General features: G+C 36.8%; 1 protein-coding gene across 6 annotated transcripts in view; it reads left to right on the top strand.

The window, feature by feature from the left end:
* Positions 1-23,269, top strand: part of LOC135798683 (neurotrimin-like) — a 132,785-nt gene that overhangs the window by 87,880 nt on the left and 21,636 nt on the right. For all 6 annotated transcript variants that reach the window (XM_065311590.1, XM_065311591.1, XM_065311589.1 and 3 more), the window contains 2 exons: positions 10,392-10,476; positions 21,684-21,883. In XM_065311590.1, the coding sequence (XP_065167662.1) occupies positions 10,392-10,476; positions 21,684-21,883 (285 nt within the window). The remainder of the gene's footprint in view (positions 1-10,391; positions 10,477-21,683; positions 21,884-23,269) is intronic.

Here is a 23,269-nt window from a genome sequence, read left to right as displayed (position 1 = left end):
CAAAACGGGTACCAGAAATATATCTATAATATAAAAATGAATTGAAAATCTGTTAGTAGGTACGCGCATATCTCAACAACGCGTGGATCAATTTGGCCAATTCTTTTTTTAAATGTTTGTTAAAATCCAAAGATGGTTTTTACGGCGACAAAAATTCGAATAATTGTCGGGAAAACCCTAAAGACAGCCTTTTTCTAAATGATAATAGTTGGCAATGAGATTCAATCATAGTTATAGTTAAATAGTTGAATCCGAGATGGCGCGCTGTAGTGCATTATTAGCAATTCTTTATATAATTAATTTGTTTAAAATAAAATTGCGAATTTTATTGATAGAATTGACACATAGGTACTATCTCTAAAACAAGAGAGTAAAAACAAATTACATTTTTATTAAACACAATCGGGACGAAGTCGCGGGCCAAAGCAAGTTTCCTATAAATTAACTTTTTTATTAATATTTTGACCTTTTTCACATAACGTTATGAATAAATAAGTTATTTTTTCTGTGATAAACTAATGACATGACGATGATAATGCAGGAATAGTAATGATATGAGTAGTCATTCTTGTGCGTCACTTGGGGACTTGATGATTTAGAGAGAATCAAAAGTACACACTAGTTGCGCCCGAATATTAACGTATTAATGCATGCATTACTCCCCCTGCGCACATATTTCTTAATCAACGCGGCGACACCGCCGACACTGTTGAAAATTGAACGCAAGGGGTGGGCCGCACACACGAGTCTCGTAGGTACCCCGATGCGGGATGAAGTTAAGCTGTATTTTACCAAATGAGAACCGCCTCAGTTATGTACATGAAAAATTAACGCTTTCGGGTATTACGTTTTTGATTAACAATGTGTTTAAAAATAATTAATTTGCGTAGGTAGTAAATTTAATTTTCTACGAAATTAAGGCTCTGATGAAAATTCAATACACCGAATGAAGTCACACCCCCGATCTGCGAATGAAGTTGGAAAAATTAATTAAACCAATAAATATTTACATTCCGGCCGTCAATTGCAGCACTGGGAGGTTGGAATGCCATCCATCGTTAATCGAAACGGTCGTTATGAGTTAGAGTGAAAAGGTGTGGTTATAGCCAAGAGTATTGAAATGTCGTTTAATCGTTAAATGCCCTTCAGATTTTTTTTTCGTTGAAAACTTGAAATTGTGAAGTAATTTTATTTGCTTTTGAATAATACAAGTTTATTTATATTTATATTAATGCTATTAAATGGGATAGCCCAGAATGCTGTTTGTAAGTAACTCTGATAAGTCGTTACCGTAACTATCGGGCCTTTCCGCCCACTTCCGCTGGCGCAAATAATCCACTAGTGCCGATAGTGGCCCATCGGCGTAGGCATTTGAGGTTTACTCGCATGGCTAACGACGTTTGCTGGTCGCGCGAATTTGCAATCGATACATGCGACGAGCGCCCGTCTCGCACGCGGACACTCCGCCAGCGGGCAGCGGTCTTATTCCCGGCGGGGACATACGCGGAAATTGAATTGGAATTTCCAGCGGGCGAACTTTTCCCGCGTCACACCTCCGCCGCCCTCCACCCGCCAGGCGACGACAGCCCACTATCTTACCGTGGTGATGGCTCCGGAATTCGAGGTTTCTATTTCTCACACTTTTACATTAAACCAGCTCAATCGCTTTCCGGCAATCGAATGCTTTCATAGGAAATGGGGAAATAACCAGAATAAGGAAATCACATTTTTATGTAGGTCACGAGGAAATATAATATCCGGATGTCCTTGACTCTTTGACTTGGCGCTTAGCATTTCGTGCAGTTAAATCATAGTTGTGATTTTTCTTTTTCACTTTTGTTTTATACTTCGCGATATCGATACGAATCTTGCATATTGACAAACCCATAAAACAAAACAAATGGGACAAAAGGAAATGCTCCACGAAAAGTATAATAACGCCAAATATGTTATTGCATTAGAAAGCGTATTGTAGTGAAGGAAAAGGCGGGCGTTTTAACTTTACGATTTCATTTTTTCTCATTTATGCCCATTCATGAAACGCATAAATTAATTATGAAAAACCTAAAACAAGCGAAAAATATGAAACATCACGTTTCTGCAAGGTTTCAGAGGCGAAGGATAAATATAGAATTTGCGTGTTGCACGTAGATTTTTTTATTTGTTTTCATAACTCAATGGAACATTTCGCGCGGGTGTTTTTTGTTAAATCATCAAGCTGCTAACTTTCTGTTTTTGTAGCCGTAATATACTCTTTTCAAATAATATAATAGCATCTAGCAAATGGACTAAATAAATTCAATTAAAACATTTTCCTTGTAAATCTATTTTTACGAAATGTTTATTATAACCATTCGCTGTATTTACATGCCAACTTTCATTCGCTGTTACATGCATAAAACATTTTATTTTTAAACAAAAACTAGTCTATCTCCTATTTTAATGGACAAGCTATAATTTTATTAAATTTCATGAAAACTAGTTCAGTGGTTTTTGTGTGAAAGAGGGACAAACATACAATATTATATTATTTAGGCTTTTTGTCGAATGGGGGATCGTTACATATTCAATTATCTTTGTACGTGCTGTCGAATTGTCCGACATGGACATCGTGATTGTCACCATCGACATCGCTGATTAATTAACACACTTACCGACTTACCTAATCGCTGGATGCGGTTGTACTCTTGTACAGCCGCAAGGCGTCATCAGGGACTCTAATCCATTGTCGTCACGTTTTGTTCTTGTTTTGTTTATCTCCCATCGGCTGGGTTCTGTCCTCTGTCATTGTGCGGGATTGTTTGATGTTTAGTTGCTTGTTGGGCGTTGTCATCTCGTCTTATCAGTTATCAGCTTCCGCCTCTTGACATTGGTCTATGCGGACTGGCGCTTGCTGGTTGCGAAAGTAGGGAATTCAAACTTGTCGTATCTTCTCCGGCTACTGTTTGGCCTGTCTTGTTGGTTGTTTTCCTAACTGCGATGCCATCGCCTTTGTCTTCATTATTGTCGCTTTATATATCTCTCTGGCAAGTCGCCGTCGTTGGGCCTCGGTTGGCGTAGTCGTGGCTAAGTAGATGGATGAGTTGATCGATCAATCATAATCGATTAAGCGTTGTGTGCTTGCCTGCCGCTTTCGCGGAAACGTCGAAAATAGGGATTGGATGCGATGCAACGTCTCGCCGAACGGAGCTAATCGATCGATGAGTTGCGAATCGCTTGTGCAATAAGGCATCCTTGCAGTCGCAGTGAGTAGAAGCCTTGCAACAGCACTATCGCTGTTACAAAACGAATCGTTCAATGCGAAAGCATATTACATTTAATGATGATGAATAAGGTTCTGCTTATGCAAGCAAACAATTTGAGACAATGTTCCAATTATTTTAAGTAAAAAGCGTTGTTATTATGTGTCGCAAGTTTTTTGTTGTTGCGTTTATTGTTTAGTTTCGCATGTTTTCCGTGCGCTGCCGTTGTTTTTCCACTCGCTTCCTGCTCAACACGTGTAGAAAGATTTTGTAAGCTCAGGGCTAAACGTGCACGACGCCCGGAAGCGAGCCAGCTAGGAAACGAGCCCGGCAACGAGTTCATTCCGCCTTGAAGCAATGGGAAGCAGAGTAGAGCGAAAGTAGTGTGCATTAAGAAATTAACTCCACAATCAGTTAAAACGCCTTTTACGTTCTGAACATCAACCAACGAAATCTAGCAAGATATACAGTGTGTTTAAATTGATATTCGAGATTCGGGTTGACGAGGGTTCACTCATTCTTTTTTCTACAACATAAATAAAGTCTCAAATCCTTAGGAATTCGTTAAATTAATTTACAGAGTGACTTTGACAAGGATTAATTAAATCATCAATTAATTTCCTTTTAGTTTTCCATCAAACGTAACTTTTTCTGTTTTCTGAATAAATTACCAATTTTTTTGTGAATACATTGTACTATCATTTGTATATAAAATGTGAGCCACGACCTTAGAGCAATCAAAGTGAGAACATAAAGTGTGCTCATAGAATAGAAGCCGATTTCCATTTTCACAGAGCGTCACGGATGAAAGCAAGTGACGCCCTCGCAGTCAGCTGTTGACAATGCGCCGCTTCCATGTTGTCCCCGAACGCGTCCCTCCATGCGAATACGTGAGTGCGTGATTAATTGTGATACGTTTCGGGATTTGGATTGTGTTCCGTCTACGATGCTCTACTTTCTTTACTCTTCACTCTTGATTCTGCATTTGTTCCTATATTGAGGTCCTCGTCTTTCTTACACTACACACTTCTTCTGGCAAGCATCACGTCAACAGTCACAGCTTTTAATAATGCGAGTACATATATCGTTTCGTTTGTGGCTGACTGTAAACTATTACAATGAAATGATCACGTCAGAAAAGCAAGCACAAAGAACTTATTTATTCAGGTTACATGCAGGAAACAACGCGGAAAGCTCAATAATGGCGACGAATTACAATTTATAAATAAACTAGGTTTTGCCTGGGAATTCTTTAGCTTGAATTTTAATCAAATTAGTTTAATTAATTACTTTCTTATTTTTTTGACTTATTATTCGTCGAATTTGTTAATAAAACTCTTAATTTTAATTTAAAGAAAGTCGGTATTGTTAATATTGCATTTCAACGCCATCTAGATTTGATTTATCCAATTAAAATTATAATAGTATCTTTATATCAACTTTCATCTCTAATTTTACGCCCGAAAAATTAAATTTTTGTGATAAAAAGTAGTCTATCTGCTTTTCCATATTCAAAAATATATCTATACCAAATTTTATTAAAATTGGTTTAGTAGTTTTTGCTTGAAAGTGAAACATACGAACAAAAAAACACATATTAGCATTTAAACCATTTTGCTATCTAATAAAACACCGCAACTTTAGAATTTTATGCTCGATGAAATGAACTTGAATGAATACTCATATTTCATATAACAGGAAGCATTTAAGAGTGAGTGTTACAACAGATACACCTTTGTTAAAGGCGGGGCCATGAATTCGCCCCATGCAAGCACGCGTGTTCAGCAGGATATCCTACGCCCTAGGTAGCCGCACCGGAAAGTTGCCATCGCCGCCTCTTCGTCCGTCTCGCGTCAAAGTTTAAACACCTCTAACGGTCTCTTGCATCAACGCTAAGCCTTCGTTTATACTTGCTTTTATGCTTCACAGTCTCGCATGCATCCACGTGTATCGTGTTCGCAAAGCGAACGCCAGAGAAACGCTAAATTTAATTTACTCACTTTCAGACTTTGCAACATTACGTCACTTTCAAAATTTCAGTCTTCAAGTTTCGAAATTTCCAAGAAGCAAATGTAAAAGAATTGTTCAAAGAGAATTTGTGATTAGCACAGGAATTATCATATATATAACAAATTTTTGTTTTTGAATTTTAGTATTTGTTGTGTTAATCATTTCTTTTGGTGTTGGTTCATTTAAATTTATTGAAGCATGCACATTTGGAGCATTTATTATGTTTATTATAGTTATTGTTATTAAACGCGTTACGCCTTTGCAAATTCTAGAGTGTCGCGCTGGGGCAGGGTCGAATACTTCATTTAGCATTATCGTGTGCGAACCATTAAACAGTTACACGCCGGAGCGTAAAATGATAACGAAATTATTTGCGCCCATTAGCTGAATACCGCGTCGCCATTGAAACTACGGCGGGTACTGCCAGATGAGAACAAGGAGGGCAATTGAACAGAGGATCGTAAAATTGGTCGGATGAGCTCGCGCTTAAATGTTGTGCTATATTTCGCGTTTTTATATCTTTAAAATGCATAAATACGAGTATAAACATAAACATTTTTTAACAAAAAAAAATTAACTAACTTTTTTAATTATAGCGCATTGGTACAAAAAGTTATAAATATATTTGTTATAAATGTGAGCGACAGGTTTCCGGGAAAATTTATAAAAGTATTTCCGGCATATTTTTTTGTATTAAATTTATGTTTTTATAAATGAAAACAAATGAACATGTTTACAATTCAAAAACATTTTTGTATGTGCCAAATACAGCATTGTTCTTCTTGTCCTTTATTATTAGTTAATAAATTCAAAAATTAAATAAAATAAAAAATAAACCACACAAACTTTTTGGCGGTTTTAAATAACTTAAGTAACCTTAAAATTTACATTTATTATAAACCTTTACCGTATTAAAATATGAGCGTGGCTTTGATAATATTCTTGAATTGACAATTTGAATTTCCATAACAGCAGTTAGCGTCCCTTCACGCGCGTATCCCGTTTTTGCATCTCATATACGCTGGTGGCAATCGGTGTAAATTGTTTTGCAAATCCTGTTTGGCGAATCCCAGTTGACGTAGAGAAGGTTACGCGAGCAAGGATTTTATGCGGGCTGCGCGCATAAAAGGGAAACAGCTAGGCCCCAGCGCATGTGATATACGCACGCTGACTCGTACTCTGTCTCTTTGTGCACTCTCCACATTGTCCTTTTTGTCGCTCTTTTTTCCTACTGACGCACAAAAAAAAAATACGGGACAGCGACATAAGTAACTTGTGCGATGCGTACGTGTTTATTCGCGTGCGGGTCGCGCTCCGCTCAAATTTATTTCTGTGCCGCGCACATTTTCCATGTCGGGGCCGGAAAAACACAAGAACAAAAAGTAGAAGAAGTGCAAAAAAAATCTAAAAGGACAATGCTACTGACCGCCTTCGGGGAGAGCGAGGTGTGCAAAAAATATACCAAGGATCAACGACGGTCAACCGACATGCAGCAACTCACACACAACGAAAATAAAAGTTTTAAAAAACAAATAAAACAAATGAATTTATTTCCGCGGTACGAGAAGCGAAAAAAAAAAGCAAAAAAATAATTTTCGAAATTTTAAATAAACCGATATATAGCGATTGTGTGAGCAGCACTAAATCAGATAACCGGAAACAAACAGCCAAGCACCTACAGCGGTCTTTTTCACCGCTTTCTCTTTACCTTTTGCCTCGCTTAGGTTGCTGTTTATTTTTTTTCCTGCCTAAAGGTTTAATTGTTTCCGGACCACACGCCGCACACATGAAGTGTACTTACCCTTGCTTACCCGTATCCTTTTCGTGCCAGTGAAATCCAGACCAAACAAGTCTGCGGGATGGGTCTGAGCGACACACAAAGTGCGTGCGGTGCCCTCGAATTTATTAATTTACACTCGGAAACGCATTACGAACGTTTAATGATTAACAAACAAGACGCGAGCGCTTTGTAAGCTACCAGCTACTCGTTAGTCCGCGGTGGGTAAACAACCATCAGGAATAAGTTGATGAGGTATATTTATAAGTTAAAATTTAAACATGAAAGCAAACAAATGAGCAACGGGTAAATTTGGTTTAAATTAATTATTTGCTATTGGTTATTGAAATTAACAAGTCAATATTGTTTTAGTGGGCCTTTGTTTTCAGGTTGTTTATTTTAAAATTTTGATTTAATTTAATTTAATTCTTAAATTTGTAGAAAAAATTTAAATTTAAAAATATAGTTTTAAAAAAAATCAGATTTTTAAGGTTTTAAATGAAAAATGCCTGATTTTTTAAATATTTTATACAAATTTTAATCAAGACACTCAGAAAAACAATATTTTACTGTTTTTAATAAACGATCAAACTATTTAAAAGATTTATCTTCATAAATTACTTTTTAAATCAATAAATCAATGCAAAATAATTTAAAATATTGATTTTTATTGATTAATCAATGATTTATTCTCAATAAAATATTTTCCTGTTTACAACACTGTGTATTTCGATAGAAAATATATAGGAAACATTCGATGTAGTCGATGCAATCAAATATCACCTAATAATTAACAGTGGAAACAATGTTTGACTTTTCATTGCATATTCATTCGAATTAAAATTAAATGTGCGTGAAACAGCTAGTGAAAAATAGTATTCAATTAAATTCACACAATGAACGCAATATTTATAATTATACGAGTAATATTAATTGGTTAGCGTTGAAATGATTAACTAGTCAAATAAAATATCGCATAAAAATTTCCATTTTTCTAAACATAATAAAATTCAAATTTAAACCCAGCGGCATAATCATAATTTAAAATAAATAATTATGAGTTTATTGAAATGAGGGCAATATGCATGATATCAATTGAAATTAATCAAGTTTATATTTATTTTATATTTTGTGAAGTGTATTGGTTGCATTTAAATTTCGGAAGCATTGGTTTCCTGCCGCCTTTGTCTGCTGGGAGGAATTAAAATATGGTTATAGTGCAAATGCAGAGCACCGACCTATTTGCAATTTATTTCGCATTTTTGAATAAATAACAACCAAAAATGTATTTATTTGATGCAATAAGCTATTTAGCTTTGAGATACGCTTGTTTTTGTCGTTTGTTTTTGTTCTTTAATGTGCACTGCTGCAAAATCAGTTATTTATAGCAACCGCATTGTGCATCTTTTTTGTCATTATTAATTTAAATATTAATATGAATGCGGTGGCAGCGGTTTTTAATTCATAATTATTCAATTTATAATTAAATATGAATTTATATGTCAATAATTTATTCTTTTCATAATATTATGGTAAGCATTGGGGTTTTTTAATCAGAAAAATAGGTATTTATGCATTAAGTTTTGCATTTTAATGACAAAAATAATTTAAAATTGTTTTTTGCTTCAGTGGCTTTAGTTTTTTTCCTAGTTCAGTTTTAGAAAAAAAGGAGGTTTTATTATTTCTTACAATAATAATTTGTATATTTTTAATACGCAGTATATGAACGGTTTAGTTTTTTCAGGACTTTTTTGTTTGTTTGGGTTTTGTTTTACTTGGCGCTTCGGTAAAATTTTGTTGAACTCGGATGTTGATTTTTCGTCGAGATTTGCTCGAAAATTGAGAGTTACTGTTGATATTTTGCCTTATATTCAGTGGTTTTAACTTTTTGAACAATTGCAATAAGCAGAAGACTTGTTAAAACAAAAAAAAATTATTATTCTTTTTTTATTCACAAACTACAACTAACACAAACGTGTAAATACTCACGTATAAGGTTGAAATTTGATCGGCGTTGATTTGCGTCTTTTCACTCGTTTGCTAAAGTCTATTGTGTGCTTTCCGAATTGAAGCCGACTCAAGCTCCTGCGTATCTGCAAGGACCCCCAAGAAGAGAAGCGTGTGAAGAAACAAGAAACGACTGGTGTAGTGTGGCAGTTGCTAAATAGGCCAAGCCGCAACGCGCTTTTATCCACGGCTGACAGATTTAACTCTCAGCCGTGCGCTTAAATGTAGAATGGCGTTTGGGGAAAATCGCGCTTTACGACTGGGAAAGTTGCAAGTTGCGCGGCGAGCGGCCCGGCACACACCGCCTCCACTTGAGTAAATAAGGGCGCAAACGCAATGAGCATTAAGCAAGAGGCGATAGTTTCGAATTTCTATGGGTTAACGTTTTCAAAGCATAGTTAAATCGCTGCCTAAAATACGTTCGATTGATTTCACTCGTTCAAAAATACAAAAGTGCCTGGATTAAGTGACTTTATTCATTCTTTTGTGAAAAATATTCGTAAAAAATTTACTATTTTCGGATAATAAATTTATGTTATGGAGGAAATTGTGATTGTAACTTTCCATTTGACAAATAGTGCACAATTGGCAGTAAGCACCTCGAGCGCATTAATAAATTAATCAAAATTAACTCTTGCAAATTCCTTGCGGACTACACGCGCACAACTTTGTATGCATTTTGAAACGTTTGCTAACAATCATGAATGTTCGCTGGCGCTCATAACATTCGAAAACATGCACAAGCTTTACTAACATTTGCAAATATGCGCTAACGTGCGCCTACGTTTCTACAACAACGCTTCGCAATCGTCCGCTTCCTATTGTTTGTTAAGCATAATGGATATGTAACAATGCGATGCAATGTGCCGAGGGCATCAGTCTACTTTTACAAACCCGCGTTACACGCAGGTGTGTATTTTGCATACGAGTGCGTGGGTGGCGCGCCGCGGTTGAGCATGCGAGAGGCAGCCAACGTTGACGCCCATATTCAATCGGTTGATATTTTATTATTTGCCCGCGCGCGTCCCGATGCGAAGCGTATGTGACAGGCGGGGGCGGCGAGGAGGGCACGGGAGGTGCGAGTGGCGCGGATTTATCACGCTCGACCAGCGCACACAATGCGCCACATTGTGCAAACACCCAACGTCGCCGCTGAATAAATACACTCTCCGCGCATATTGATAAATTGATAGTGACGTTTCAATTTCGTGAAAATGCATATTTTACGAGCAAAGAATCAGAAAAACAAATATGCTACAAATAAAAATCATATTCACTAACTGGCTCATGTGATATTTATATTTATAGCATCAGTAATAAATTTTTTATTAATGTAAAATTATTTCCTGTTCCAGATGGCCATTCGAGCAATGGAGTATTGGCGTTTTGTATTCCTCCTGTGGATACCGCCAATCATGCTTACAACTTCCATGGATATTAGTAAGTGATAAAATTTTTGTTTGCGCTTAACAATTTTTATGAACCCCGGATATGATTTGTCGTCGCGCTCGACAAGTATTCCCACTTTAATTTAAACTCGTGCCACAAAATGAAAAAGCGCGCCGTTGAATGCAAAGTGCATTCGACTAAGCGTCGCGATGAATTGTTCGCTCGGGCAAATTGATGCCCCCGCACACCTTGCGAGCAACAAACAAAACTAAACGAGACGACGGCGACTAAAAATGAAAACTGGAAACTCGTCGCCCCCAAACGTGCGACTGTGAAACATGAAACGCAGGACGAGAAACAATATCGCTGTCGTTTGCGCGCCCGCTCGCCGAACGCAATCTTAGGTCGCAAATGTTTTGTCTCTTTACGACCCCGTCGAGTGAAACGTCTCCGCAGTCGTACTTTTGTTCTTTCGGCGATGTCGTCGTCGGTCGTCATGGGTGCTCGTTTTATGCCTTTCGCATTAGTTCTTCAGCGAAAAGGAGACCGCGTCGTCGGGTAAAATTTAAATTAGAAAAGTTCAGCGCTCAGGAATGTGTCTCAACTTCCGGTTGAGGTCTTTAACATCATTTATTTCTAGCGAGAAGACAATACGTGCGTATTGTTTGTTGGATGAGAATTTTTACAACAAATTATTGTGCTTTGAATTCACGTGACTCTATTTTAACTTGGTGAAGATATTTAGCAACCTTTTCTTCTATAATTTTCAAGATATTTAGTAATATTTAATTTGTTTAATGCAAAACTGCAAAAAGGTACCATCCACATTGTGTGTTTTGCATTACTGTTTGTTGTAACAAAGCAACAATGCCCATCAGCAGCGAGGAGCGAGCGTACGACCAGCGCAGATGAAATTAACCGTTCCGCACTAATTCCGGCGCAAATAAATAAGTTAGCGCAAGGTTAATTGAATTTTATAGTGGCGCGAGCGCGGCGTGCGCTTTTAATTTAGTGTTTTAATATTTAAACGGAGCACGCCTGCAAACTCGCCCCGGCGATGCGATGTGTTTATGCTTCGAGCGAGAGCAGCAGCGTTTCGACGCGTCGAAATCGTCGGCGATGCTTCAACGCTTTCCGCGCTTTGTTTCCTGCGTTTCGTGCGAAACTTGTAGCGCACACACATGAGGCGTAATGTTTATTTTCGGCCAAGGGTAACCGTGCTGGTTTGAATTTTTGTCTTCACGTAATAATAGTGCCTTTATATTCATAGCTGGCTCGAGAAGTAGGGCGATTAAAGTTTGTAAATATGCAAAATCTTTGGTCTTCAGAGTAACTGCTAATTTTTTTCTTGGTGGAAAAACAAATTTTTTGAAAACTTAATTTTTTCGCCGAAAAATAATGAAAATAAATATACGTCACAATGAAATCAGCAGATACTTCATCAAATTTATAACTGTACTTGTGAAACGTTAGAGTTTTTTTCTACTTTGAATTTTATTTGTAAAATAGTTTAAATTGTCGAAAAAAACAGTGTAAAACTGTGCGAAAAGTCCATTAACGCGTGGGATGCGCGTTTTTTGAGTACGGCGAATGTGTTCATTACTAGTTTCGCGAGCGTTTCTACAAACGTGCGAGAATGTAAAAACCGTTACGTGAACTAACGCAGTAAAACCGAAACTTTCTACAAGTTTGACGAAATTTGCGAAAAACATTTGCCTACCGCTCGACGCGAGAAATTCCAATTACAGCATATGAAAGCTTTTTCAACTTTACACTTTGAGGCATAAATATAATTAAAATCCGATTCGAAACTTTCATTTTACGCTTTAAAGATATCATACCTATCTACTAATTATAGCATTACTCATATTATGGAGTAAACATAATATTTTACAATTCCTACGTCATTTTTTCATTCAGATCAATTTATTATCTATTCAGATACAATTTGATAGTGTACAAATATTTTATGGTGTTTGTGTTGTTCTTTTAGTCTTCAACTAAAAGCACCAAACACCCACGCTTGTTTTTTGGGGAGTGAATCCACACCACAGGCGATTATTTGAATGGAACCCTTGAATGCGCTCGTCGCTATGACCCCAAAGTGGCCTTTTTATAGTCGTCGTTTATCGCCGTTTGCGTTCGTCACATATAAAAGGCACTTCGGTGGTATGGTGCCGTGAATGCTTAAAAAAATGGTTGCTAAAAAACTTATTATCTTTTTTTACATTTCTTATTTATTTATGAAATAAATTAAAGCGATTAAAATTGTTTTCGCAATATTCTCAAACATAAATTAAAAATTTGCATATTTTTCTTTCATTTTCATTTGATTTCTGTCATTTACAAATTGAATATAAAATTTTCACGTTTTACGATATGTAGAGACAAGATCTTTGTGACATTTAAGCTTAACTTTTGACTTTGACACTTGAAAGTTCTTGTAATAAGATTATTTCCCTGTTTCACGTTGTTTTTCGTTCATTTCTGTCACACAAAGCAAATATTTCATGCCTCCCACTCGCTACAAATTCGCGTTAATAAAATATACTCCTAGTCCTTGATGGACTCCAAACTAAACCCCGTGCACTTCCAGAATATGAAATTCGCATGTGCAGTGACCCACAAGAAGTGAACGACCTTTACACATTGTTATCTCTATATATCTCTATAGAATAACACTGGTAACACAGCGCGAAGCACTTTGCGCAACCCACACACTCGGAAGAACTAGCGCACACACTGCCAACACCAACATCGGTGCAAAAAACTTACGTCTACATATGTTTGTGCGCCGGAAGATCATAACATGTTCATGTTCATGTCCTGGTATTAGTGGAGTTGGCGGCATCAGAAGGATGAGTGAGTCGGAGAGTTCATGTGTACGCTTGATGACGCTTCGTCGAGCAGCCGCGCTCTCGTACGGATGAAATTTTTAAAAGGCAATTCCCACCGACCATGCATGTCACACTGTCACAGAGAGCCTAGAACAAACATGAATATTTGTTTGTAAATTCAGTCAAGTACAGCGACATTATTGTCCGCTATAAATAAATAAAATTTACTTTGTATGCGAAAGTTTGCAGTGTACAGGTAGAGTAGAGATATTGAGATAAAATGCGGAAAATTGCGTTTATTTCGTCCGCTTTTGAATTTAACAAAATTGTAAGCTGTAAAGCACCTTAATCACAGCCCAATTGGTAATTCAAATGTTGATAATCTGTCATGCCTAGTAATAGTAGACAATATCTAAAGCTGGATTAATTCTATTGCAAATTAATTCCATAGATACGCGTATGCTATAAATTACCTATTAAATAAAATTAATCTTATATTAATGGATAATCCACATTCAATAACATTTACAGTGAATATTCTTATAAAAATGAATTTTTGTTGAGGTAAAAATTTAAATCTATATTCATAGCTTCATTTTATTTTTGTGATGTCGTGAGACACCTACAAATTTTAGTTATTTCTCATTTTCCGCTGAATTCAAAGTCATAAATACTCTAGATTCTTATTCAAATCCAAGCTCTTTATGCAGGCACCGAAAAGCGGCTTTTTCTTTTAGGCAAGCCACAAAGAAAAAGTCTGAGGGAACGAGATAATGGAAGATGTACGCGCGTAATGCATCCTACCTACAAACGTAATGTACGATTTCGTTACGGCATGCGTCGCGTAGTAGCGTCGTATCCAAATCCGGAACACGGCTTCGCTTTCTTTCCGCTCCCCAGCTTTGTTTGTTTTTATTCTTTTTCATATTCCGTGCTCGTATTATATGAGAAACCGACGAGAGCAATATGTGAACGCAAATTCAATGCAATCAACTTTTTTCCATTACATTAAGCACTAAGTTGGTATTTGTGTGTTGGGAAAGCCTATGCGATGTCATTATCCGATTTTAATTGGGGATGTCATCAAATAATATTCGTAATATTTATTTTGTTATTTGTGCGCTAAATAAACGTTAATTAAAATCAAAGCGTAGCAGTAAGCTCGACAAAGCTTTGATGAAATTACGCGCAGCATAGCATTTAATTTTCGTTTATTTTTATTTTTATGTTATGCAATTATATAGTGCTTACTAGTAGTAAATATAGTTGAGTAGGATTTAATATCTAGGGCGCGATAAATCAACCCACAAAGCAGGCAACCACAGGCATTCCTAATCTTCGATTGCGCGTTGTTTAGTTGTGAATAACGCACGTTTAGGCGCGTCCTTTGTAAACAAATGTAAATACGTCGCCATTAAGCTGTGGATGCGCCGGGCAACCATACGTGGGTGGCTCGAAGTAGGCAACCAGACGAACAGAATTGTGGCAGCGAGCAGTTGCTGGCCCCAACGTTTATGCGGAGGCGAATCGGATGAAACGATGAAGCGGATGAAACGCAGAGGCGACGCCTCAATGGATTCATCAGACTGAAAGCCGTTGCATGGGGCAAAATGGAAATGTGGGCGCAAATGGAAAGAGTGAAGTATGCAAAATGAACAAGGAGAATGGGCGGTGCTAAATACGAAATGGAAATGGAAATCCACATGCAAATTCCAGATTTTGCATTCTATGTTACGAAGAGGGAGGTAGCCAAGATTAATTGGAGATAATTACAACGTTGTCGATTAATAAACCGATATGTTAATTAATCATCGTGTCGCGCCCTTTAACCTAACTAATTATGTCTACATGAATGCTTTTCTCAAACAATAGTTTTCAGAATTTAAAGAAATTTTTTTAATTTTTGTTATTTTGTGAAATAAATATGCAAGAAATCAAGACATTTGGAATAATTGATTAAGAAATAAGCAAAAAACTAAACCAGTAACAGAGAAAAAGCATTTGTAGAAAAAATGAAGAGAAAAAATCAAGAAGTTTGGCAACCGGAAACGTGAACTCAGTTCAAACGGGAATCAGGCTTGAGGGAAGTACAACCCCCCGCTCAGCCACACTCTTTCTCGACTGCAGAGTTTGTTAGTTTTCTAGTGCTTTTTGTACGTGTTTCTCGTTGGGCCGAAGTTTACTTTTGTTCCTACAGCGGCAAAACGCTTAGAAAAACGACGCAAAAAATCCACAGACGTTAAAAATAACATCGAAGGGGAACGACGCGAAAATACCTAACAAGACCAAGCTCGGCGTGCAGTGTAAATAAAATATAAAAACATTTTATTCCAAGCTTGGCTGTTTCGCCGCGTTTTAATTCCAACGATTTTGTTCTTGTTTGTTTACGTTTGGGTTTTTCTGTATCCACTGCAAATTGCAGGAAATTGCACGTGGTAAAAACAGTTTAAACAAATTAAAAGTCTGCGCGGTAAGATAAGGCCGCGTAGGTTTGCTTAATTTTACCTCGTTAACCACGAGATTTATGTACGTGATATTAAGATACAACACATTTGAATTTCATTTATCAAGAAACATGATGGCGATGAAGTTTGGAAGACTATCAATATATTTTACATTTCTATTCGCATGACGGAAATTTCATCGCATCTCGCCATTCACGCCCTCCGCATGTACATGCGTCGTGCTTTTCCATACTTGCTAAAAGTTGAATAAGATTGACTGAGTGCTCCAGCATCTGCACTTTCGAAATGAAAAATGATTGTCAATACAAAATCCGCGCGCGCGCTGCGTTCAGTGGACCGCAAAAATATTTGCTCCACTTGCTTCTTCCACATGCGGCATACACCAGTCTCGCACCTTTCGGAACCGCGTAGCAAGTGGAGAGATATTTCGGTGATACATAACAACTTGCCATCGCTCTAGCATCGCTCTCCCGAGAGAGAGTCGCATCTTATTTATCGTTCTTCTTTCTTCGTCGCGGCATCTAAGAGTATGAGCTTGAGATCCGGTTCACGTTTTGCGTTTACGTTCGTTGTATGCATAACGGGAGTTCATAAATAATCCTTTGATATCTTTTTAGTCGCCCGGCGCGCTCGTTTGTTCATCGGAAGGCGTTTCTAGATGGCGTTTGCTCTTACGCCTCACAATGCAATAACAAATCGTTTACATAAATCATATTTATTACGTTTTATACTTTTGTTCTCGTTGCTTGCTACTTTTTATATTAGGGATCTATGAAAGGGATAAAATTGGAAATTTATCAAACTTTAATTGGATTAATAATCAGTTTTCTTGCTTCAATACTATTTATTTTTATTTTTTTGCACTTTATTTGTGAATAATAGAAAGTTATAACATATTTACACATACTTAAAGAACATTTAGGATTCAGTGAATTATTTTATTGCCCAAAGAGGTTTTTTTCTGCTACTTTTGCGTTTGCCAATTTCGTAGGCATTATTTATCAATTCGAGGCGGTAGTTTATATTGAGTTTGCGAATTGCAACTTGGTGCGCACATTCTAAGTCGTTTCTAGTCTGCCGCGTTGCATTAAATTTAGGTTTTACTGCGTTGCATGGCTAGCACAAGCGCAAAGTTATCGATATCGAGTTAGATTTTATTTTTCCCATCTATTTACAAAGCGACGCATAAAGCAGTTGATGTCACTGCGTAGATTTAGCACCAAACGAAGTTTTCAAGCAGAAAAATTTATTAAAAATCGAAATGCATCGCCAAATATACTCTGATGGCTGCTGTTGGAAAAGCGTCTATAATTTGTTGGAAATTGTTGGTGGCAACTTAATACTTCGACTTTGGGAGAGGGGTACGACATAACTTGGTGACTGCGCAGTGTATTAGAGCTTGGATAAGGTCTGAGTACGTGCTGTATACATGGGTAAAGTGCTAAGGATTAGAGTTTAAAATATGGGCAGTTATAAGTTTAGTCAAACTTATATTGCGGGCAGCGTGCAAGTTTGCTGAAGCTGTAGAAAACTGCAATTCGAAAATCGCAGATGCAAGTTAAGTAAGGATACGTTATCATCGATGCTACGATACTAGTTTATATAACTTTATTAATATTTCTTAAAAATAAAATATAAACAACACTGAATTGCAAGTCGATAAAGTAGAATTCTACTGCTGTCATTTCAAAAGTATTAACAGCGACATCTGGTAAATTTATTGTTAATGAATTTTATTATTCAATTCATATTTATTGCTCAATTTACACTTTTAAACTATGCGTTTAATTTTATATTTTATTTAAAAAATTAAATTAGTTTCATCGTTTTGTACAGTGTCAGAATTATTACATTGACTATCCATATTAATGTCGTTAATTTTCTCGCGTAATGCAGTTTCCAAATGCTGACAAACAACTGCAAAATCATTTTTATCATTTGCTGTTGATTGCATATCCTCAGCCAGCATCCCGAACGTATTCACAAGCACTTGATTTTTACGACAAATTATTTTCGGTAATTTTCTTTCTAACCTTTTGCGACTATTTACAAATTTCTCCTGGATCAGATCAAATTGTTTCTTCAATTTCTGCAACTGCCCAGTTGTAAAATTCGTATCAAGTATAACACGCATATTTTGAATAGCTTTATGAAAATCATTCTTTTTCTCTGTGTAGTTACGAATTAATTCGTTCACGTCAGCAGTTGCGTCAAGTTCGGCCGCAATCTCCTTCTTCATCCAATAATATTCACTTGAATTGCGTGAACTTAGTTGATTCAGGAGTGTGCCAAGTGTGCAATTCTCATCAGCATGTTCTGATTCTAGACATACGAGGTTTGCGCGTGAAACGTGCGCGCAAAGACGCGAAAGGCTTCTTGTTTCCAAACAAATACAATCCAAATATTGTGAGACGTATGCAAGGCATTCGTTAAGTGAATTGTAGTGTTCATACATTGACTGATACGCATCAGTAGCTTCCATTTCATGTGTCATTGCAGCTGTTAACAGTGATTCCATCACATAACGTAAATTAGTTTTACTTTTCAAGTGAATAAATTGCCTTGGATTAATTTCAGTTTTTGTTGTAAGCGATGTTGAACAAGGCGTTGGCGCATCGTCCATTGGATGAAAATCTTGTATTCGACAAGCACACGACTCATGATGATTCTTATGAAGCTTTGTTGACGGAAATCGCTGTTCATGTCGTGCCTGGTTATGCAATTGATTCCTTATGACATGCCATGAATTTGACGGCTGTTGTTTATTTGTTTTTTGTTCTATCAAACCATTGCACAAGACTGAAGTTGACGTAACCGATTGTTGCGTGCGTGGCCGACCAATTTCATCTTCGCTTTCCTCAGGATAAATTAATTGCATGGGTGGTGCGTCTGGATCTTCTTGGTCGAGTATAACTGGTTCACTATCGATTGGAATGTTCATGATTGAAGTTGATGAAGTGAAGTGTGGATGATGATGATTAGTTGTGATTTTAAATTTGGAACTGATAAGCATTTGTCAAAACTGACTTGAAACTTGAATTGGAAATTGTCATTAGTGTTTTAAAACATTAACAACAAAGCAAATGCATAGCATTCTATTAATAAAATTTAATGGCTTAAATATATTTGCTGAGTTTAATTAATGTTCATGAATAAAACAAATTTTAATCTAATCACGAGACGCAAATTTAATGTCTCTTGAAACAATCAAATATAAGTTTAACTTCTTACGTTTAAACTTTGCGAACTACACATTTACGGTTTGAAAGTTAATTAATTATGCGTTATCGACAAGCTGGAACCAGTAACTTCCAATAAACTTAATTCCGTAAAACGACGTTTTGATAAGTTGTAAAATGCTTAAAGCGGTATTAAAACGCGATTAATTGCCAATAAAAGTGAGCTGAAATTTGTCGAGCATATTTACAGGAATGTACAGATAATAAAACACAAAATTAGCAAAATATACTCGTAGATGTGAGTATATTTTATACGTGATACAAACCTAAAATAGTATTGCAGCAAAGTGCAGAGAATACGTGTTAATAATGCCTTCGGCAAACCGTCCAGCCATTAAGCCGTCATTGTTAAATCATTACAGCGTACCTCGCTGTTTCCCTTTACTGCTCGGCCATCTCACGTCCGCAAGCTTTACACTGTCAGCGCGCTCTGTGTCCGTTCGCTAATGAATCGAACCTACAAGGAGCTAATGAAACACATCACTACCGCTCTCTGTACATGAGGATGTCAGGCGGGTGGATGTGACTCTCCGTAACCAAATCAGTACCTACATTGTAAATGCATGGCAGAATTGTGATTTCCACGTTTCCACGTTGTTCCAGTCTCGAACAGAGTACGTAGTTGAAACTTTGTTGGAAACTTCCTTCTCTGATGCTGAACACTGGGAGTTTTCCTCTATTCTAAGGTGATTGCAATCTGCACTATATATAATAACATTAAAACTTGAACAATATAATGTTTATATAATAACCGTTGACGTGGATTGTTTAGAGATTACAGCAGAAAGTTTTTTTTTGTGTGTTAACGAAGTTGTTTTTGATTTTTTGATCGTGTGACTTGGCCAGAAGTTTAGTTTAACAAGTTTCATTTTTTGTTTGACTAATTTTTTTGCTTGGATTGGATTTACGAGGGTAGCGTACGCAGAATGCAGTTGACGATAGATTAAACTCCAAACTGCATTCGACGTGCAACGCCTGGAAGCCCAGCGACGTTGATGAATCGACTTAGTAATTTTGTATCTTTGGAATCACGCCCTTGCAAATAACTTCGAAGTAAGTTTTGGATGATTTTCAGCCAGCAGTTATTATTATAGCGATTTGTGAACTTGTGCGATATTGAGTGGGCTTATTTTGAGTTCACCAATATTATAGTACTTACTTTCTATGTATTATTACGTGCTGCTTGTTGGCTTAAATGATGTAGTCAATGATGTTGATTTGTGGTTAGCATTATCGTCCGAGTATTAGCGGCGGGCGATGGTTATAACAAGAATAATGATAATAATAATAATATTTAATAATGGCCTCGACCGTAAAACAATGACGGCAACGCATGAAGTGGTGTGGCACGGCGTCGATGCACATAATGAATGCTTTTATATAGTACTGCGGCCAAACAACAGCGCTGTCGGTGTCGTAATAAATGGACGTTAATTTAACATTCCCAGAGTATAAGCGCAGGTTTAAATGACGTCGGATCAGAAAAAGATGGTGCAAACAGGATCAACGCGTTATTATTACAAGACTGCATATTTTATTAATGCCACGGACAAAACATATTGTTTTTTATTTATTCAGGATGACTTTTGTCGCTGAATTTACAAAAGAACAAAAGATTCTAACGTACAAACCATACAAATTGAAAGAATGTAGAATGGTAGAGAATACTTTTTATAAAGAAAATCATGTGGGCTATAAAATATTGTGTTAACAACGTGTAAAAAGTATTAGTACATTTATACTTCGAATATTGAATGTAGTGCACCAACGTTACAAATTGTATAGGTTATAAACTCGGGGAAATGTTCGAATGGTGGCCAGTTCAGTTTTTTTTTTGTACAGTTGGTTGCCTACATTCGTGTTAATTTTAACTTTGATTAATTGCCCCAATTTGTAACCCACAAAACTTGTTTCGAAGCGCGCATACGGTTTCGACGCTTAACGAACACATTGGACGACAGCGACCGACAGCAACAACAAATATTAATTAATAACAAGTGCACGGCAGTTTTCCGAATTGCCTGCGACCTTTGCCACTGCATGAGTGCTACATGCTGGTATCGTTCATCAGCCGATAAGCAATGCATGACGTTAACAAATTTACAAATTCTGCCATTTATTATGTAGGTAGGTATGTATCGACGTTTTCAAGATGCGCGGGCGGACGGAATTAGGACCAATGATCGAAATAGATTTATCTGCTATAATTCAGGAAACTGTTTAAATAAATTTTTGCGTTGTTACATTGTATTTTGACTACATTTTTAGACAAAAAGGTTTTATCTATAGAAAATATTAAATAGTATAAAATATACTTTTGTGTCTTTCGAGTCATCCTGTTTTTATTTCATAAAGAATGACACTCTAGGTGTAATCTAGGGATGACCGTATAGTATTTTCCACGCTTTGCTCGTTGTGCTGTTGCGGCGCGATGCGCTCTGTGCGCGCGTTGCAAAACGGTTTAATTAAATTTAATTAAGCCCTCACCGTTGTTCGCATTGCGCGTGTATTTTCCCCTTTTGCTTCACTTTTTTCGCGCGCGCCCTTTGCGTGTAAATCGCGGTGGTTTTTATTCGCATTTTATGCACACCGATAGGCACGATTCATACAAAATGCAGGCCGAAATTTAAAGCGATTTTATATAACTTGTTTTTTTCGTTTCACTACTTTTTTGAATAAAATAAAATTAAATTCAATGATTTTTCTCTTTATTGCAGGAAAACGAGATATGCAAAAATACTCCGAATGGCGTCAACTGTGGTACCCAAACTTCGGGGAAGATTATGCCAAGGCGGAGAATTCTTTGGGTGGAGAAACGAATAACACTGTTTCGAATGTCACGGTACAATTAGGCGCTACGGCTTACTTACACTGCCATGTCAGGAATACTAATGATCGAACGCTGGCTGGAACAGAGGTAAGCACGATTTAATTAACACGAAATACTAATTATTTGGAAAATGTACAACGCTGATGTTGTAAAATTGACACAATGTTGTAAATTATTGATATAATGATGAAATTATGAATTCACGAATTTTAGAATCAAAATTACAGAATATTTCCGATATTAATATTCTGTTTTTACATTAATACGGTAAAAATATTGAAAATGTGTGTTGAGAGTTGTCATAACAATATAGTAGGTATATGATTAGGTACCTTGAGTTACTGTGTTGTGGCGGTTTTAAAATTTTACTTTGCCAAAAAATGAATAATGTTCAACACAAAATTTAATATAAAAAGTCTAAGAAACAATAGGATATTATTGCAGTCCTTAGAGCCTGCCGTCATAAAATAAAATTTGATATTACCTGCAATATCGAAAATATTGTTTGTTTTCTGTTTGGATCCCAGTGCCTGTTATTTATGTGAAACGTCGGCGCATATCTAAGCATATAAAGTAAACTTTTATATTAAGTTTTTTTTATAACTCTCAAGCAGTCAACGTGGTGATGAAAACAAAGGATTCCAACGCGTAAATATCATGGGTCTATGTTGATATAAGCTAATGTAAGAGGAACGCAGGAAAACTCATGTGGGCCAAACACACACATTCAGAGAGACGTATTAAGGATTTAGTTGAAGACGTTCTTGGCAGAAAGAAAGTAAAGGACAAAACAAAGGAGAGAAAGACTTTGAAAGGCATTGGATAGAATTCAGATCACAGCTATATAGAACGGGTGTAACTTATCCAAACGTATAATAAATAACATCTGCGCGAACGTTGCGATGAAAATAAATATAGAATTTTTTCGTAGAAAAGTTTTACGGTAATGTATAGAAATCAATTTTTGCAGTTTACACATTGAAGTGTAACAAGAAAATTCTGTTTTTGTTTGTGAAAAGCGTTATTAATTGGTTAATTAAACTTTGTTTGGCAAAACAATTCGCCCAGCAAGTAACATGAGTCATGTTGTGAAGGAGGTCGTAAAGAGTATGGACAGGGCACAGTGCTCGGTCCGTTTATACCTGCGGGCAACCCGCAAAGAGTGGTGGGGGAAGCCGAATGGCTGGTACCAGCAAGCCCTGCTGCGCGGGTAGCTCCACTCGAACTCTTTCCCTCACCACTTTTTACTGGTGATCCGCAGGTATAAATGGAGAGGGAGGAGCTATTATAGTATGCAACACTTTAGGTCTCCTCTTTTGTCTGCCTACTTTTCTATGAGTCAAGTTCAGCTTAGTGGAATAGTTTCAATTTTTGTAGGAACTAAATAATTTTATATTATGCAGGCTCGAAAAACCTACAATAATTTCACGCATTACATATTAAAAGCGTGTGCAGAGCTCATAGTGTTCTGTT

This window comes from Atheta coriaria, unplaced genomic scaffold, assembly GCF_025399875.1.
Source record: "Atheta coriaria isolate IRGN ID8LTWV9N9 unplaced genomic scaffold, Caltech_Dcor_3.1 hic_scaffold_9_pilon, whole genome shotgun sequence".
Lineage (NCBI taxonomy): Eukaryota > Metazoa > Arthropoda > Insecta > Coleoptera > Staphylinidae > Dalotia > Dalotia coriaria.
The sequence above is the reverse complement of the archived record's forward strand: the minus strand, read 5'-3'. Positions and strand labels throughout refer to the sequence as shown.